Here is a 16,675-nt window from a genome sequence, read left to right as displayed (position 1 = left end):
GGTGACAATAAGCCAATTTGATCTCCCCTCCCCCCTCTTACCTACATACTAAATGGTTCACTATAAATCCACATCATTTTTGTGCATCGAGTCACTAATTGAATCCAGAATACAATCCTAATTTTTCTCCAAGGAACAAGCTTTTGAAAGAAAAGGGAATCTTGGACATATACTTATATAAGTCACACTAAAGAAGCAACTTAATAGAGCACCTAGTCAGGAAAGGAAAATTATATCATTGTTACATTTGAAACCTTTGTCCCACATAAATATTTACATTAGAAAGCCCATATGCACATATAGTTCAAGAAATACAATGGCAGGGCTAAACACTATATACAAAAAAAAACAAAAAAGCCACAGCCTCAAATTTACATTATATCCCATTAAGGATTTCCAACAAACAAAATCTGATATCAGTTACTATACTAATCATTGTTCATTTGCATCATAAGAAGCTGCAACCTCAGAGTCAAAACATGCCAGTTGGTTATAAAACTAACATGGGAAAAGAGATTCAATTGCTTCTAGCTAAAGCAGCATTAAGACCGCCAATGTCTACTAAAAGGATAGAGGATCAACATCCTTATTATTATGTGAAAATAACCAGACCTAAACCCCACTGGACTGTTGTTTGACATGCTTATTTTTGTCTTCTATTTCCTGTACAGTCAAAATAACATCACTATCTGATTTCAACTTACATCTTTATGAAATTTTAAATCTAATCCAACAATATTATCATTGCACTTCAACACCATTGGTCCAGTTCAATCCCAGCCCCATCAATTTACCACACAAAACACAAGGATGGTATGGTTCCTTTGTCTAAACAAGACAGATCCAAAATATTTTTGTTTTTCATTTTTATTCTCATTCCAGCTTCTTTTTGGTATCATAATAATTATCACCCTGCCTTGTTTGTGGCATTAACTATGATAATTATTGTCAAATAATTTGGAGGCTCTATAGCTTATAAACTTAAGTTCATATTCTTTTAATCTTTAGCTTCGCTTCCTTCAAAAGAGAATCACACCAGTTTCCAGTCCACCACTTGTTGCCAATTCGAGCATCACAAACCACCTTAACCCCCCAAAAAAGTGAAAGGGATGAATTATATGTCAAAAGAAGATTCATAAGGGGGAAAACATGGGCATGACTATTTCAATGGTACCAGAAAGAAGAAAACCCAGCAGAAAAGAAGACCCACCTATTCTCGCTGCCTTCCAAAAGAAACCTCGAAAGCTGTAAAATAAGCATATCAGAGATCAGACCACATTAATTCCATTCTCAACACTTTCTATGAATGAACAGTGAGGCTGAAGTACCACCTATAAACACTAGAAATAGAAACAACAAAACCAATTTTGCTACCAAAGATAAAAGACAAAGAAGGCCTAACTGGGGTCATGCAATTTGACTTCTCTAACCTCTTCAGGGAAAGGAAAAAGAAAAGTTCCAAGTTATTCAACGGGAAGCAGAAGATTACAGACACATTAAAATAGTTCCTGTTAACGGTTAAGATTTGAGACACTAAGGGTGCGTTTGGTTCGCTGTATTGGATTAGAGGTGTATTGGATTAGAGGTGTATTAGATTAGAGGTGTAATAGCAAATCAACTGTTTGGTTGAATGTAATGGAATAGAGGCGTAATAGTAATCTTGTGTTTGGTTGAATGGAATAGAGGTGTAATAGCATAGTGGAAAAAACTAAAATGACTAGAATACCCTTAGCATAAATTTGTTTTGGTAAATGATTATTGTTATTGTTATTTAAATTTTAATAAGATTATTATTATCAATAATAAATATTTTAATCATATTTAAACATAATTATTATTAAACATATTTTAATTAAAATATATAATTTAATAAAATTCTTAATAATTACCAGAAATTTGTTTTGGTAAATTATTATTGTTATTGTTATTTAAATTTTGATAAGATTATTAATATGAATAATAAATAATTTAATCATATTTAAACATAATTATTATTAAATATATTATACTTAAAATATATAATTTAATAAAATTCTTAATAATTAATATTCTTATATGAATTTACTCAAATCATAATATATTATATGATACTATAAAAGATAATTTGAAATAATTAATATTAAATATATTTTAATTAAAATATATGATTTAATAAAATTTAAAATAATTATAACTAATAAAATTTAATAAGTAAGAATTGAACTCTAAAAAATAAAAAAACATAACCATATCGAATTATCATCAAGAACTCGATTGAATTTACAACAATTCTGAATTAAACGGAAGTATTGCCTCAATATCTCACTTCAACTAAAAATATAAAGCAAGCATTCAATAGAAGAAATTCAAGTCGATACAATATCTCTTTCACCCTGCTCTCAACTCCAATTGGCCTTCCATGAAACCGATTCTTCACTTCAAACAAAATAGCTCACCAATCTAGCAGGAAAACGAATACTATCCAAAGTTGCCATTGAAAATAACCTCCAACTTCATGTGTCCATTCCACAAGTTAAGGGAAAAAGCAATCTCTGCCAATTCTGGATTTATATGATGCATTGATAAATTAGGAAATAAAAGGCCATGAGGTAAGGTTGCTAAAAAATCACAATGAATCAAAAGTAATTTACCTCTCCAGGAAGGCTAAATTGCCAAGAGCACATGTTTCCTCTAAAGCACCAAAAACCAGAAGGCATATTTGTTGACAAGTTGTAGTACTGCCTCAAGATCTTAGTTCAACTACAATATAAAGCAAGCATTCAGCAGAAGAAATCAAAAGCTTACTTGTTCCTCGTTTTCAGCAGAAGGGAATCTCTACTTACTCTGCCTATGTTATGAGCACCAATACCAAAACTAAACAATGAAGCTGAATGATGTCCATCACTGATCCTATGAATTAAAACAATCAATGCAATCAGCTAAATTCAGAAAAACAATTCAGAAAAACAATTACATGACAATGAAACATGAAATAGTATAAGAACAATTTTATTACCATAATCCAAGTTTTGGTTAGTTCCCATTGCAACGGTAACTCTTTTTCCAGGCCCAAGTGCTTGATCAACCACAACATTCTGCATAAAGAACCATGAAATAGCCCAAACCAGTTCATAAGTAATATATCAGTATCACACTCCTTAGTATACAAATTTAATCGGAACAAGAGAATATATATATATATAAGTTTTAAGTCATGTTTGAGCTTTCTGAATGCAAAATAGGAAACTACAACTTTGTACAAGAAAATAATTCAGAGCAAATATGATCCTTCCCATTGCCAGCTTTATATGAAAATCTTTTTAGTGCTTGATACTATAAAAAAATTATGGCAATGCCAATAATTGAACAGCATGAAATTAGCAACTAAGAATTAATAAATGTTCATCAACAGACTTAATTTCTTTCCATTTATAACTTCTATGCTCAAAAAGAAGTTTGAGCCAAAAGTACGAAAGAAAAAAGACAATAACCGTAAGTCATTAACAACTTCAAGGGGCAAACAAGAAGATTTTCAGGATAATATAGCCATTAAGGACCAATATGTGGTCAAATAAGTTGATAGTTATCATTAAAATTTGCCTATTAAGGTTAAAATTTGCCGCTTGATTAAAAAGAAAAGAAATTAAGCAGGCAGCAAGTTAAAGTGAGTCACACTCGCACAAGAACAGACATACCTTATCTAAACCTACATCGACCACTGTTCCCATAGAGCTTGTGTGTTTTTCCTCAAGTGTGACACCTATAAAGTTATTGCAACAAATGAAGTCAGCCAAAGATTCAATTCAGGCTCACCATTGATCAAGCATGTCTTTTAGTAGGCAACAGATTGCTAAGATTCCCCATATAAACTGCACCCAAGTTCCTAACAATCTGGAACCTAACCTAACCTTATCATTTCTTTATACAAGCCTGTAACCTCAGTTTCCAATCAATTCCCCATACAAATTACATCCAAGCTCTTTACATTTAAAAAGCATATCAATTTATCTGTCCGCATCTATCCTTCCTACAATTCACCTTTTAACAATTATAGACCTAGTAAGAAACCTATAACAATCACAAAAGGAAGCAGCCAAACTTTACCTTCTCGGTAGGGAGCCCACTCATGCTTACGCAGATGATGTGGAGCATCAAGTGGAGGCAACATCTCAAGTTTCAGCATAATAGATGGCCTAAAACAATAATTAGACCATTAAACAAATAAGAAATTAGGTTAAAAAAACTCATTGATCCGAAAAATAGTAGCAGCACGAGCAATTTGACTCGCCAACTGAAAGAAAAAGGAGAAATTAAATGAAAATTTGTAACATAGGGTAGAAAGAGTGAAGAGAAATAGAGGGATTTTCCATTACTCGAGTGGCGAGCTCGAGAGACTGAGCGTTGTCGACGATAAAACCAGCGATGGCTACGGTGACAGTGGGGATATTGTTGGCTTTTTTGGTTTCACCGTTGGTTTCTTTCTACGGTGACAGTGATTCGAATCTGCTAACCTAGAATTAAGCTAAAGACACTACAAGGCAGCCATTGAAACTAATTACAGAGAGGAAAAGAGAGTTAGAAAAGAAAAGAAAAGAAAAGAGAGAGCTGAAACTCATTACAGTGATTCCATTCCTTTACCTTTCAGTTGCAGTAACCTGGAGACAGGTTGAGAAGAAGAAGGTCGACTGGTTGAGAAGGCAATCGAAAGAGTGGCAGAGCGAAAAAGAAAAGAAAGGAAACGGAGGGAACAAATCGGCAGCAAAGAGGCGTAATGGACTGGGAGGAAATCGGTAGAAAACAAAAGCAAAGAACTAATGAAGGAAATCGGATGAAGGAACAGAAGAGAAACAAGGGGATGGGGGGAGGGCAAATCAGGGAGGTGATGCTCAATCGGTAGCTAATCTGGGCAAAGAGGGGGGAATAGAAATCGGTGGTTTTCACCGATTAAGAAGGTAATGGATTAGGTGCGTATTACCAATACATCAAACCAAACGACGTGTTACACCCGGATTAGGTGGGGCCCACCAATTAGCCAATACACCAAACCAAACAAGCTGTAATACTTCTAATTTTACCAATAGCAAAACTGATAACAAAATCACTGTGGCTACATTTGCAGCCACCCAAAACATTCAGATTTATTTACTAACTTGGGCTAAAACCAAGACATAACTAAACATTTTAAAAAAGGATTAATGGTGAAACAACACTAGCAAAAGAAATAAATTTCAATGCTCAAACACCAGGAAGGAAAAAATCTTAATACCAGCTAGCCTAGTCATCTGTTTTCCTTTATTTTCTACTTTAATTTTTTACGTTCAAAGGTTGGTGCACACAAGGGAAATCTAGTTCCACAGGCACTTGGTTAAAGCAACCGCCCCAACATCCTCCATCTAAAAAAAAATCAGTTCAAAGGTAGCCATTCCAAATTACAAAGGCAATCCAAAATTCGATTGTCAATAAACAAAGTTCAATTTTCATAGAAAAATAAATGTAAGGTTAAATGAAATACAAAACAACTAATGAGAACAATTTAGTAGTAAATGAATGAAGCAAATAGAAGGAAATTACAAAGAGAGCGAAACGGCATACATACCCAGTTCTCTGTTCAAGGATTGCTGGAAATTGCATCTTCAAGAAAGTGCAAGTGCAGATTCCCAATAGCACTACGGTTAAAAATGAATGGAAATTGAAGAGTGCCGATTAACATCGCACATAAAAAACTAAAAAGAAGGTTATAAGTGTCACCGATTCGTGGGGAAAAAATCAAAAGAAGGAAGTGATATCCCAAATTTCAAAGATTGGAAGGTTAGGTCTTTTACCATGCTTTTGAATCCTTATTCGATTGATGGATTATCCCACTTCAGATAGTGTATAGAAGGAAAATAGAATCGACTCCCATCGGGATAAAAATCAAAGCTTTTAGAGGAAACAGAAAGAGGTAGGAGTGAGGATCCGGAGTTTTCAATCTAGCCACCCGAGAAGGCAAAGAATTTTTTCCCTTTTTTGGGTAAAAATTGGCGCAGTCGTCCGAGCCCACGAGGATTTATGAATTTGGTTTCCAATTGATTCAAGTCATTCACTATATTTCTAAAATTTTATATTAAAATTAGTCTTATATATGGATGAAAAAAATAAATATAAATATAAGAAAGTGAGTAAAAAATTAAAATAATGTAAAAATAAAGGGGAAATTTCATCAATAGTCACTCAACTTTGGGTAATTGATAAAATAGTCACTCAAGTTTCAATTCAGTCATTCAACTTTCGAAAAATAACAAAACAGTCGCTAACGTTATCAAAAAGTGACAAATTAATCACTTATTAATATTTTTCGTTATTGTTTTAACGAGATCGCTGATGTGGCCAATTAACTTGCCACATTGGTAACGTAGTGGAAGGGTTAAGGTTTGAAACGGGTTTAGGGAAAAATTTGAATAGGTGGGTTGGTTTAGGGTAAAAAATAGAAATTGATTGTGATTAAGGGGAAGAGGAAAAGAAAATCGATTGGGAAAAAATTAATAGGGTGTTGGGTTAGAAATCGATTAACAAGGTTGATATAGGGTTAGAAATTTGATTAATAGGGTTTAGCGTTAGAAATTGATTGATATATTTTGTTTGGGGTAAAAAGAAGACAAAAAGGGAAACCTATCAGTGTTTTTGGTTTCAGCGACAATGGTCAATAGAATAGAAGTTGCTAATGTTGTTACATCCACTGTAATAGGTAAGTTTTTGTATTTGGTTTTTGATTTTTTAGATTTAGGGTTATTTCAATTTAGGGTTGTCTAGATTTAAAATTTGAAAAATGTTGCATTCACATGGGGTTTATGCCAGATTTTGGTTTCATTTGTTATTAACATGCATGACAGATTTTGATTTCATTTGTTATTCACATGGGGTTTATGTAACATCCTGAAATAGGGCCTAGTCGGAATGGTGATTTCGGGACCACAAATCCGACATCAAAATATTTGCTTTATGATTATTATGAGGCCTAGAATATGAGTATATGCATGTGTTAAAGTTTCATGAAGAAATTCTTTGAGTAAGGTGTTCAATTGGAAATTAGGGACTAAATTGAATAAATTGCAAAACTTGAATTCTAGAAGCAATTTGTATGAAATTGCTTTGGGTTATGAATTAGAAGGTCTTGGAGAGAAATTTGCCCAAATTCTAAGTTTTTGGACAAAAATGGGCTTGCATGGATGGATTATAAGGAAAGGGCTTAAGGGCATTTTGGTCATTTGGTATTTTAATGAAATAAAATGGGAAAAATGAACCAAAATTAGCCCATTCTCTTCCTTGTCTAGCCGAAACTTCAAGGGTTTCCATAGCTAGGGTTTTCAAGCTTTCCAAGCTTAATAGTAAGTGCCCCTAAGCCTCGTTTTTCATACTCTTTGTATTTTTGAAATCCCGGTAGCTTGCTCTCTCCATTTCTACCCATATTTTATGCTAGGGTTCATGTTTAAAAATTTACCCATGCATGAGTTGCTTGTATTTTGATGGATTATGAAGGAATATGAAAGATGAATGTGTATTAAACATATTTTCCTAGTTGATTTTCATGAAAAACCCTTATAGGGACTATTTTGTAAAAGATGTAAATGTGTGGTAGAAATGAGAAAATAATGGAAAATGTGGGCTACCATGAGAAGAAAAAGTGTTTGGCTAGGCTTGGATAAGATAGAAGGTGCATGTGTTTCATTATACGAGCCTAGGGACTAAATCGTAAAAATATGAAAGGTTAGGGGCAAAACGGTCATTTAGACTGAGGGTAGATATTAAACTTGAAATGTATAATGTATTGTATTAATGTGTTAAATTTTGTTGTTATAGACCCCGAGGAACAAATTCCGGAGGTCGATCGAGGTAAACGCAAGGTTTCAGAATAATCGAAACACAACTCCGAAAAGAATACCAGGTAAGTTCGGATAACTTAAAGTAAACCCCTAATATGCATAATTGAATGATTTATGAATGCATGATGATTGTATTTATTATTAGCATGAAATATCATAGAAATGCATATTTGATGGTAACATGTGAAAAATGTCTCGGATGAGGTTGACAAAGGGAAATCGATGGATAAACCCTCATTGATATGTGTAAAGAGATCCTGCATGTGTTACAGTAAGGATTTACTCCGGACGGGTAATCCGTGGTCTCAAGTATGAAAAGGATATAGCCTGGACGGGTGTTCCTTGAATGATCAAGCCTCCCGAAGAATATGTGTGCATTATGGATTTAGCCAGGACGGGTAATCTGATTAGGGCCTGAATTTAGCCTGGACTAGTAATTTAGATCCGAGCTCATTAAGGGTGTTTGTCATTATAAGGGATTTAGCCTGGACTGGTAATCCCGACATCACCTTATAAGTTCATGATATGGGGGATTTAGCTTAGACTGGTAATCCTGCCATGAGATGTGAGGTTCGCGGGAGTGCATATATGTGAAATGATCATTCGTAAGAATTGACGTGTAACAGCCCGATTTAGGGCCTAGTAGGAACAGTGGTCTAGGGACCACAAATTCGAAGTTATAAAAATTATTTTATTATTTTTATGAGGTTATAGTATGATTTTATTAGTGCATGAAAAATTTGGTGAGCTAATTTTAATGTTTTCTAGCCCAATTTCGAAAAAGGACTAAATCACATAAAAGGAAAAAGTTTCATTTTTGCACCCAAATGAGTTAAATAGCTAAAGAACTTAAGTTGATGGCTTTTAAAAGGCAATTACACACTTTTTATTAGTGTTGGCCGGCCATGTGATGGGTTTTAAGCAAATAGTCAAAGTATTAGGTGGATTATATCATGATTTGGTGATTAAATAATGCCTAAAAGCCTAGCTATTTTTTCTTTATTCTCCATCTCTCTTATCTACTGAAAATATCAGCAAAAATGGAGTTTTGAAGGCTGAAAGTTTTCAGCAATTAAAAGCCCTCACAAGTAAGTGTTTCCTACATCCTCTGTTGATGATTTTTTTGCATTTTTGAGACCCTTGAAGCATGAGTTTTCAAATGAGGGTGATATCTTGCAAAATGGTCAAAAGTTTAGGGTTTTTCCATAGATGTATTTGTGATGTTTATTGAGTTTTTATGGAAAAATATGAGTCCTAGTTGTGTCATGAACAACTTTGGTGAAGGAGTTTTCATGGAAAGCACCTAAAGGGACTATTTTGTATAAGTTGTAAAATAGTTAGTAAGCATGTGAAATAGTGAGAATTTGAAGTTGATATAAGAGTAAATATAGTTCAGTTGAGCCTAAGATACAAAGAAATTCGATAAAAATCAATTTTCGAGCATAGGGGCAAAATGGTCATTTTGTCAAAGCTTAGGGGTGAAATGGACATTTTACCAAAGATGTAAATTCATGATTAAATAATCCTAATTAGTGACTAAATGAGTGCATATTCTCATTATAGATCAAGAATTACCAAATCCGAACCTAGATCGGGAGAAGGCCAAGCAAACCGACTAAACCGAATAGCCAACTGCTTTTTTGTAAACCAAGGTAAGTTGTATGTAAATGATACAACTACATTGTTAATACTTGTATTCATATCGCCATTGAATTGATATTGTATGAGTTGTCAAGGTATAAATTGAGAATGTCTAGTAATATTTGAGACAATAGAAATACCTCGTTGAAACATTAGAATACGAACTGGATATTCGTGCCAAGGCATTGGGTGATTTGTGCGCCAATGTAAGACATGTCTGGGATATGCTTCGGCACATTATGAGAGCCAGTGTAAGATCATGTCTGGGACATGGCATCGGCACAGAGATGAGTGCTAGTGTAAGACATGTTTGGGACATGCATCGGCCTTGACAGAGATAGCCAGTGTAAGACGTGTCTGGGACACGCATCGGCTAAGAGTTGTGCTAGTGTAAGACATGTTTGGGACATGCATCAGCACGCGTATATGAGAGCCAATGTAAGACCATGTTTGGGACATGGCATCGACAATATATCCCATGTTGAAGGTTCATAGAATATCCAGTAGTATTCTAAATGTTTCAATAATGAGAGTTGTAGATAAATTTTGATAAAGAAAGAATAATCATGTTATGAGTGGTACAGGTACCTATATGGTAAGCATGAGTAACGAGCTTAATTTAGAGAATGTGACTCGAGTAGATGATAATGAGTAAGTTAAGTTATGTTTACCTTTGAGCTATAAGTATAATGACTAATGGTGAGATTGCTGTAGTATATTTATTTATATGCAACTTACTAAGCTTTATGCTTACCCTCTTTCCTTTCCTTCTTCTTTTAGTGTTATCAAGCTAGCTTAAGGATGTCTTAAAGTCAGAGATATCGATCACACTATCGACCGCAACACCTGGTATAGTTGAATTTATATTTTTGATGGTGGCATGTATAGAGCTAGACTAGGATGTTGTTTTTAGAGAATGATTCATGTATTTTGGCTTAAGTCAAAGGCCCTTCATTTTGTAATCAAGCCTAGAATAATGGCTATTATTCAGTTTGATGAATGCATATAATGTTCCTCCTATGGATGAGTTAGTGCCCATTGTGATAAGATTTATATATATATTGAAATGATTTTGTGTAGTTTGTGCAAAATGGGTGACAAAAGGGCTTGGTAAATAGGCTAGATTGTCCACACGGGTAAGACACACGTGCGTGTGTCTATGTCATGTGTGATACACGGTTCACATGTAACGCCCTAATTTTCGGGTTTTCTGTGTTTCTGTGATTTTTAAAATTTGTGTGTGTTCTGGTTGGTAAATATATATATTTTAGTAGGTTAGTGGGCCTTTGGAAGGCCCAAACTTAAGTTAAATCCATGGTAGTCTTCGAAATTTTAATTTTATGAACAGGTGATGCAATTGGCATTTGGGCTTTTAAGAGTAAAGGGGTAAAAGATGACACAAAAAGGAGTGTGGTGTGGTGGCAAGGTAGAGCCACTTAGGGGACAAGGAAGTGACGCCACAGAGGAAGCAAGGGGTCCAAGGTTCAAGTCTTGGCTCTTGCAATATATTTTGGTTTTTCTTTTTAATAAATCTGGAAGCAAGTAGGTGTGCTTTAAAGTTTAATGTGTTGGATTTATGACACAAATGAGTTGATGGACTAGTGGTGGTAGCGTGAGTTGGCATGTGAGAGGACTTTGGTTCGAATCCCTTGGCACGCAAAGGTTGATTATTTTGCTACGTTGGGACGACAAGAGTTGGTGTTAGTTTTAAACTCTGGTGATAGAGGGATCCCACATCGGGAAGCTAACATAAGAGTAGATGGAGAGCTAGCTTTAAATAGAGCAAACCATGAGGAAAGTAGGCATACCCTTCTTGGCTGATCCCTTTCGCTTTGTGACGTGTTCGTTTGGGTTGGGCGTCAACTAAGAGTGTTTGGAGCGCGGATTAACTGCAGTCTCCTAATAGGTGTGTATTTCTCATTACTCTAGCAGTAGAACGGCTATTTCAGGCCGCGATGGGCTAAAATGGGCCATGTGGTCCCAATGGGTCCGTAGACCCAAGTGGATAAGTTGTAGAATTACTAAAATACCCCTGTAGGGTAAGACTACCGATTTACCCCTAGAGGGTAAAATGACTATTTTGCCCATCGTGCGTAAATGACTAACTTGTGTGATGATTGGGTTAGTTGACGTGGATTTATGTTAGTTATCGTTAATTCATAAGTCTAATGTGTTCGTGATCGATTGTAGGATTATCGCGTGGGAGATATCGTCATCAATCGTTATCAACCAGGTGTGTAAACGACACCCTCCCTTAGACTGAATCGGTAAAAGCCAAAATACCAAAACATTGGTATTTTGTGAACTCGCGAGTGTGCAAGCGCTCGTGAGATAGTTGTTAATGAATATGGTGCATTTGAATGATTAGAGTGCAGAGTGTGCATTTTCGTGCACAACGATATTTTTGGGCTTAATAGGCCGAAAACGGGCCAATGGGCCAACGAGCCGACTTTGGTAAAAAGACGACGTAAGTATTTTTGATTACTTGGTAAACGTTAGAATGAGCATGAAACCTTAGAAATAGGTAATAATTACTGAAATACCCTTATGCAAGCAAAATTACGATTTTACCCTTAGGGTTATTTTTTTCTGAAAAGTATGATGTTCTGTTTCTGTATGCGTATGCCATGACATATTATTTCTGTTGCATGGGATATGGGTTTATATTGATGGAGGAAGCGTTCTGGTAGCCTCGCTGCAATCTGGTGGCCTCGCCACATATATCTGTTCTGGTGACTTCGTCACAATATCTGGCAGCCTCGCTGCAATCTGGTGGCTTCGCCACATATATATATTTGTTCTGGTGGCCTAGCCACAATATCTGTATCTGGTGACTTCGTCACAATATCTAGCAGCTTCGCTGCAATTTCTGTGGTGTGTAGCGGTTGGGTGGTCGAGTAGTCTCCCCACATGGTGTAAGGCTGGTACGGGGGTGTTATGGATGGCTCTGGGTTGGGATTTCTGCATTCATGATATATTTGTTCTGTATCTGCTATGGGCCTATGGGTTTCATTCTGACATCTGTACTGGGCCAAGGCCCAGATAAGTCTGACTCTGAGGTTTGATCTGTTTTGGACTATGGTTGGGTTATGTTACACACTGAGTTTACCGAACTCACCCTTTATTTTCATCTCTGCAGGAAATCCCCAACCATAGCGGGCTTGGAGCCGTGAGGGATTCGGAGTGGCCACATCATCTGTAAAGTTGGTTTTTCTAAGTTAGTTTATTTTTATTATTTTTATATTCTAATTTAATTTTGGGTTTTAAGTTGTAATAAGGTCGCTATTTAAATTTCTTTTTCCGCTATGGTTTTATTTTTTGATTATATTTATACTATGTCGAAACTGCTAGTGTTAGGCTGCGCGGATTTTCAAAATTAATAAACGTTTCCAAGACTCAACAAGCACAACAAATGGATAGCCTAAAGATTGATAAACCGGCTTTTCATTCAACCACTGTTTTTACAAAGACCACCCCAATCACTTAAACCAACGAATGCATACTAAGTCGTAAGTCCATGTGACACGTCAAATCTTGCCATAATACATCACATCCATGGGCGTGTGTTATGACCGTGCATCCCCTGCACTTGAATTTTTAAAGTCATTTTAGCACACGGGTAGGCCACACGGGCATGCTAGTACTACACGGGGAAGAGACACGGCCATGTGTCTCGGCCGTGTGAAGGGCACGGTCATAGGGCACGGGTGTGTGCTTGGGCCGTGTGGTTTTGGCAGAATGCCCAGGTTTTTAAGCACAGGTTTTGGACACGGGCGTGTCCCTAGCACACGGTCGTGTGCTCTATACGCACACGGGCGTGTGGAGCTTAGTTGCATGAAATTTTTTTCTAAGTTTTTCATGAGTTCTCGATTAGGTTCTGAACCACCTCGGACTAACGTTTTGGTCTTGTAAACCCATGTTAGGGGCAGATTGTTTGTGAAAAGAAAAGTCTTAAATTATTTGAGATTTCACAGCCCAGTTTTGTTTAGTTAGCCGAGTTTAAGTTAGGTAGCACCACGAACCCCACCCTAGCGTCGGATACGGGTGAGGAATGTTACATTTGATGGTATCAAAGTCTGGTTTAGTCAATTCTAGGACTAATTTAGCCAGAGTACGAGTCTAGCCATACATGCCACATCTATGCATATTGGTAGTGTGATGATTCCTGATGATTATAAATTGTTTTTATTATAGTAATGGATCCTGATAGAACCACGACAGATGACGTGGAGAGTAATGCACTGGCTCCCGCAGAAAGGACCGCGCCATTAGAGAGTGAGCCAGTGAGTATGGGCCAAGGCGGAGGGGCTAGGGAAGCCTACCTCCGAATGATGGATGCTTGGTATATGGAGTTTGTTCGTGCGAACCCGAACACTTCGCCTCCCCCACCTCCTCCGATTCCCTAATATGCCCCGATGGCTCCGTAAGGTACAGATGTATGCAGACGAGAGAAGCCTCCGGTAGACAAGATTCAAAAGTAAGGAGCCGAGGAATTTCGAGCTAGTGTAGATGATGACCCAGAGAGAGCGAAGTTTTGGCTAGAGAATACCATGAGGGTATTTGATGAACTGTCATTCACGCCTAAAGAGTGCGTGAAGTGTGCCGTGTCATTTCTACGAGACTCAGCCTATCAGTGGTGGAACACTCTCGTGTCTGTAGTACCGAGAGAAAGAGTAACTTGGGAATTCTTCCAATGAGAGTTCCGAAAGAAATACATTAGCCAGAGGTTTATAGACCAAAAAAGGAAAGAATTTCTAGAGTTGAAGCAAGGTAATAAGACTGTGACAAAGTATGAGCGGGAGTTTGTGAAACTCAGCAAGTATGCGCGAGAGTGTGTATCCACTGAAGCTACCATGTGTAAGAGGTTTGAGGATGGCCTCAATGAAGACATTCGAGTATTTGTGGGCATCCTGGAGTTAAAAGAATTTGTAGTGCTCGTTGAGAGAGCGTGCAAAGCAGAAGAACTGATGAAAGAGAGGAGGAAAGTGGCCAGTGAGTCGCGAGACTTAAAGAGAAGACAGATGGGGCAAGCATACCAGTCCTCATCCAAGAGATCAAAAGAATTTACTACCCGATCGAATACTTCAATGGGGTATTCGAAGAGAAATAAGAATCAGCAGAACATGGCATCTAAAGCCCAAACTACTTCAGTTACAAGTGTTGGTAGAGCTAGGCCAAATAGGTCGGAGTGTTTGCAATGTGGAAGACGTCACTTGGGTGAATGCCGAGTAAACGAGAGGGCTGTTTCAAGTGTGGGTCACTTGACCACCTTATCCGTGAGTGTCTTGAGATGGACGAGAGAGAGAAAAAAATAAGATGCGAAAGCAAGCAGTGCTCCCTTTAGGAGTAGGCCTCAAAAGAACCCCAGGAGTGGGACTGGTAGTAGAGGTGCACTGAGAGTACTGCGATGAGGTTCGAAGGCAAAGCACCAGCCATGACCTATGCTATACGAGCCCGGGAAGAGTCAGAGTCTCTAGACGTGATCAGGGGTACCTTTTCTATTCACGAGATAACTGTTGTCGCTTTAATTGACCCAGGATCTACCCATTCTTACATATGTATAGATTTGATACCTCGTATAGACATGCTTATAGAGTCCACTGAGTTTGTTATGAAAGTGTCTAACCTGTTAGGCAAACATGTTTTAGTGGACCAAGTATGTAAAAATTATCCTTTGGCGATAAAAGGACATTGTTTTCCGGCCAACTTGATGTTCTTGCTGTTTAACAAATTTGATATAATTGTTGGGATGGATTGGCTGACCTCCATGGCATTGTAGTAGACTGTGGGAGAAAAGTAATTCAGTTAAGATGTGAGGATGGTAATGTTTTTTGAGTTGGGCTAGATAAGTCAGATAACCTGCCTGTGGTAATATCGTCTTTGACCGCTAAAAAATATTTGAGAAAAGGTTATGAAGCTTATTTAGCTTTTGTGATGAATGCCCAAGTATCCGAGTCGAAGATTGAGTCAGTACCGGTGGTTTGTGAGTTTATAGATGTCTTTCCAGAGGAGTTACCAAGGTTACCCCAGAAAGAGAGGTTAAGTTCGGTATCGAGTTGGCTCCTAGTACGACGCCAATCTCGATTACACCTTATAGGATGGCCCCTACTGAGTTAAAGGAATTGAAGGTACAGTTGCAAGAATTAACGGACAAGGGTTTTGCTAGACCAAGTTACTCACCATGGGGTGCTCCAGTACTTTTTGTGAAAAAGAAAGACGGAACGATAAGGTTATGTATCGACTACAGACAGCTTAACAAGGTGACAGTGAAGAACAAGTATCCTTTGCCGATGATTGATGATCTCTTTGATCAACTGAGAGGAGCCACTGTATTTTCCAAAATAGACTTGAGATCGGGTTACTACCAGTTAAGGGTTAACGAGCAAGACGTGCCGAAGACTACTTTCTGGATGAGATATGGGCATTACGAGTTTCTTGTTATATATGCCTTTTGGATTAACGAATGCCCCGGCAGTGTTTATGGATCTGATGAACCGCATCTTCCAGCCGTACTTGGATAAGTTTGTTGTCATTTTTATCGACGACATATTGATTTATTCGCGTGATGAGGGTGAGCATGCAGAACATTTGAGAACTGTGTTACAGACTTTGAAGGATAAACAGCTCTATGCTAAGTTTAGTAAGAGTGAGTTTTGGCTTGGATTTTTAGGACACATTGTGTCAGGAGACGGGATCAGAGTTGACCCAAATAAGATCTCAGCGATTGTAGAATGGAAACTGCTGAGGAGTGTAACAAAGGTTCGTAGCTTTTTGGGGCTAGCAGGGTATTACAGACTATTTGTAAATGGATTTTCTATGGTAGCTACTCCGATAACGAGACTATTGCAAAAAGACGTTAAGTTTGAATGGACAGAAGAGTGTCAACGGAGTTTTGAAAAATTAAAGGCTTTGTTATCCGAAGCCCTAAATTTAGTGCAACCGGAGTCAGGTAAAGAATTTTTAATTTTTAGTGACGCCTCCTTAATTGGTTTAGGGTGTGTACTCATGCAAGAAGGCAGGGTTATAGCCTATGCTTCGAGACAGCTAAAACTTCATGAGAAGAATTATCTGACCCATGATTTAGAGTTAGCAGCTGTGGTGTTCACACTGAAGCTTTGGCGACATCATTTATATGGTGAGAGATGCCGAGTATTTACTGATCATAAGAGTTTAAAGAATCTAATGACTTAGAAAGA

General features: G+C 37.2%; 1 protein-coding gene and 1 long non-coding RNA gene across 2 annotated transcripts; both read right to left on the bottom strand.

The window, feature by feature from the left end:
• Positions 1-1,133: 1,133 nt before the first annotated feature.
• LOC121216381 (protein kish-like) lies at positions 1,134-5,682 on the bottom strand (the record flags this gene model as incomplete). The annotated part of the gene is made up of 2 exons (XM_041092054.1): positions 1,134-1,245; positions 5,576-5,682. Coding segments are annotated over 2 exons (219 nt in total), but the record flags the coding sequence as incomplete, so codon positions are not given.
• Positions 2,355-4,147, bottom strand: LOC121230871 (uncharacterized). The gene is made up of 5 exons (XR_005928988.1): positions 4,084-4,147; positions 3,675-3,739; positions 2,996-3,074; positions 2,631-2,739; positions 2,355-2,540 (listed from the first exon to the last, which is right to left on the bottom strand). It is a non-coding gene; the product is annotated as an uncharacterized lncRNA (long non-coding RNA).
• Positions 5,683-16,675: the final 10,993 nt, after the last annotated feature.

The sequence above is a fragment of the Gossypium hirsutum genome, chromosome A01 (genome assembly GCF_007990345.1).
Source record: "Gossypium hirsutum isolate 1008001.06 chromosome A01, Gossypium_hirsutum_v2.1, whole genome shotgun sequence".
NCBI lineage: Eukaryota > Viridiplantae > Streptophyta > Magnoliopsida > Malvales > Malvaceae > Gossypium > Gossypium hirsutum.
Note: the sequence above shows the minus strand (reverse complement) of the source record. Positions and strands in the feature narration are given on the sequence as shown.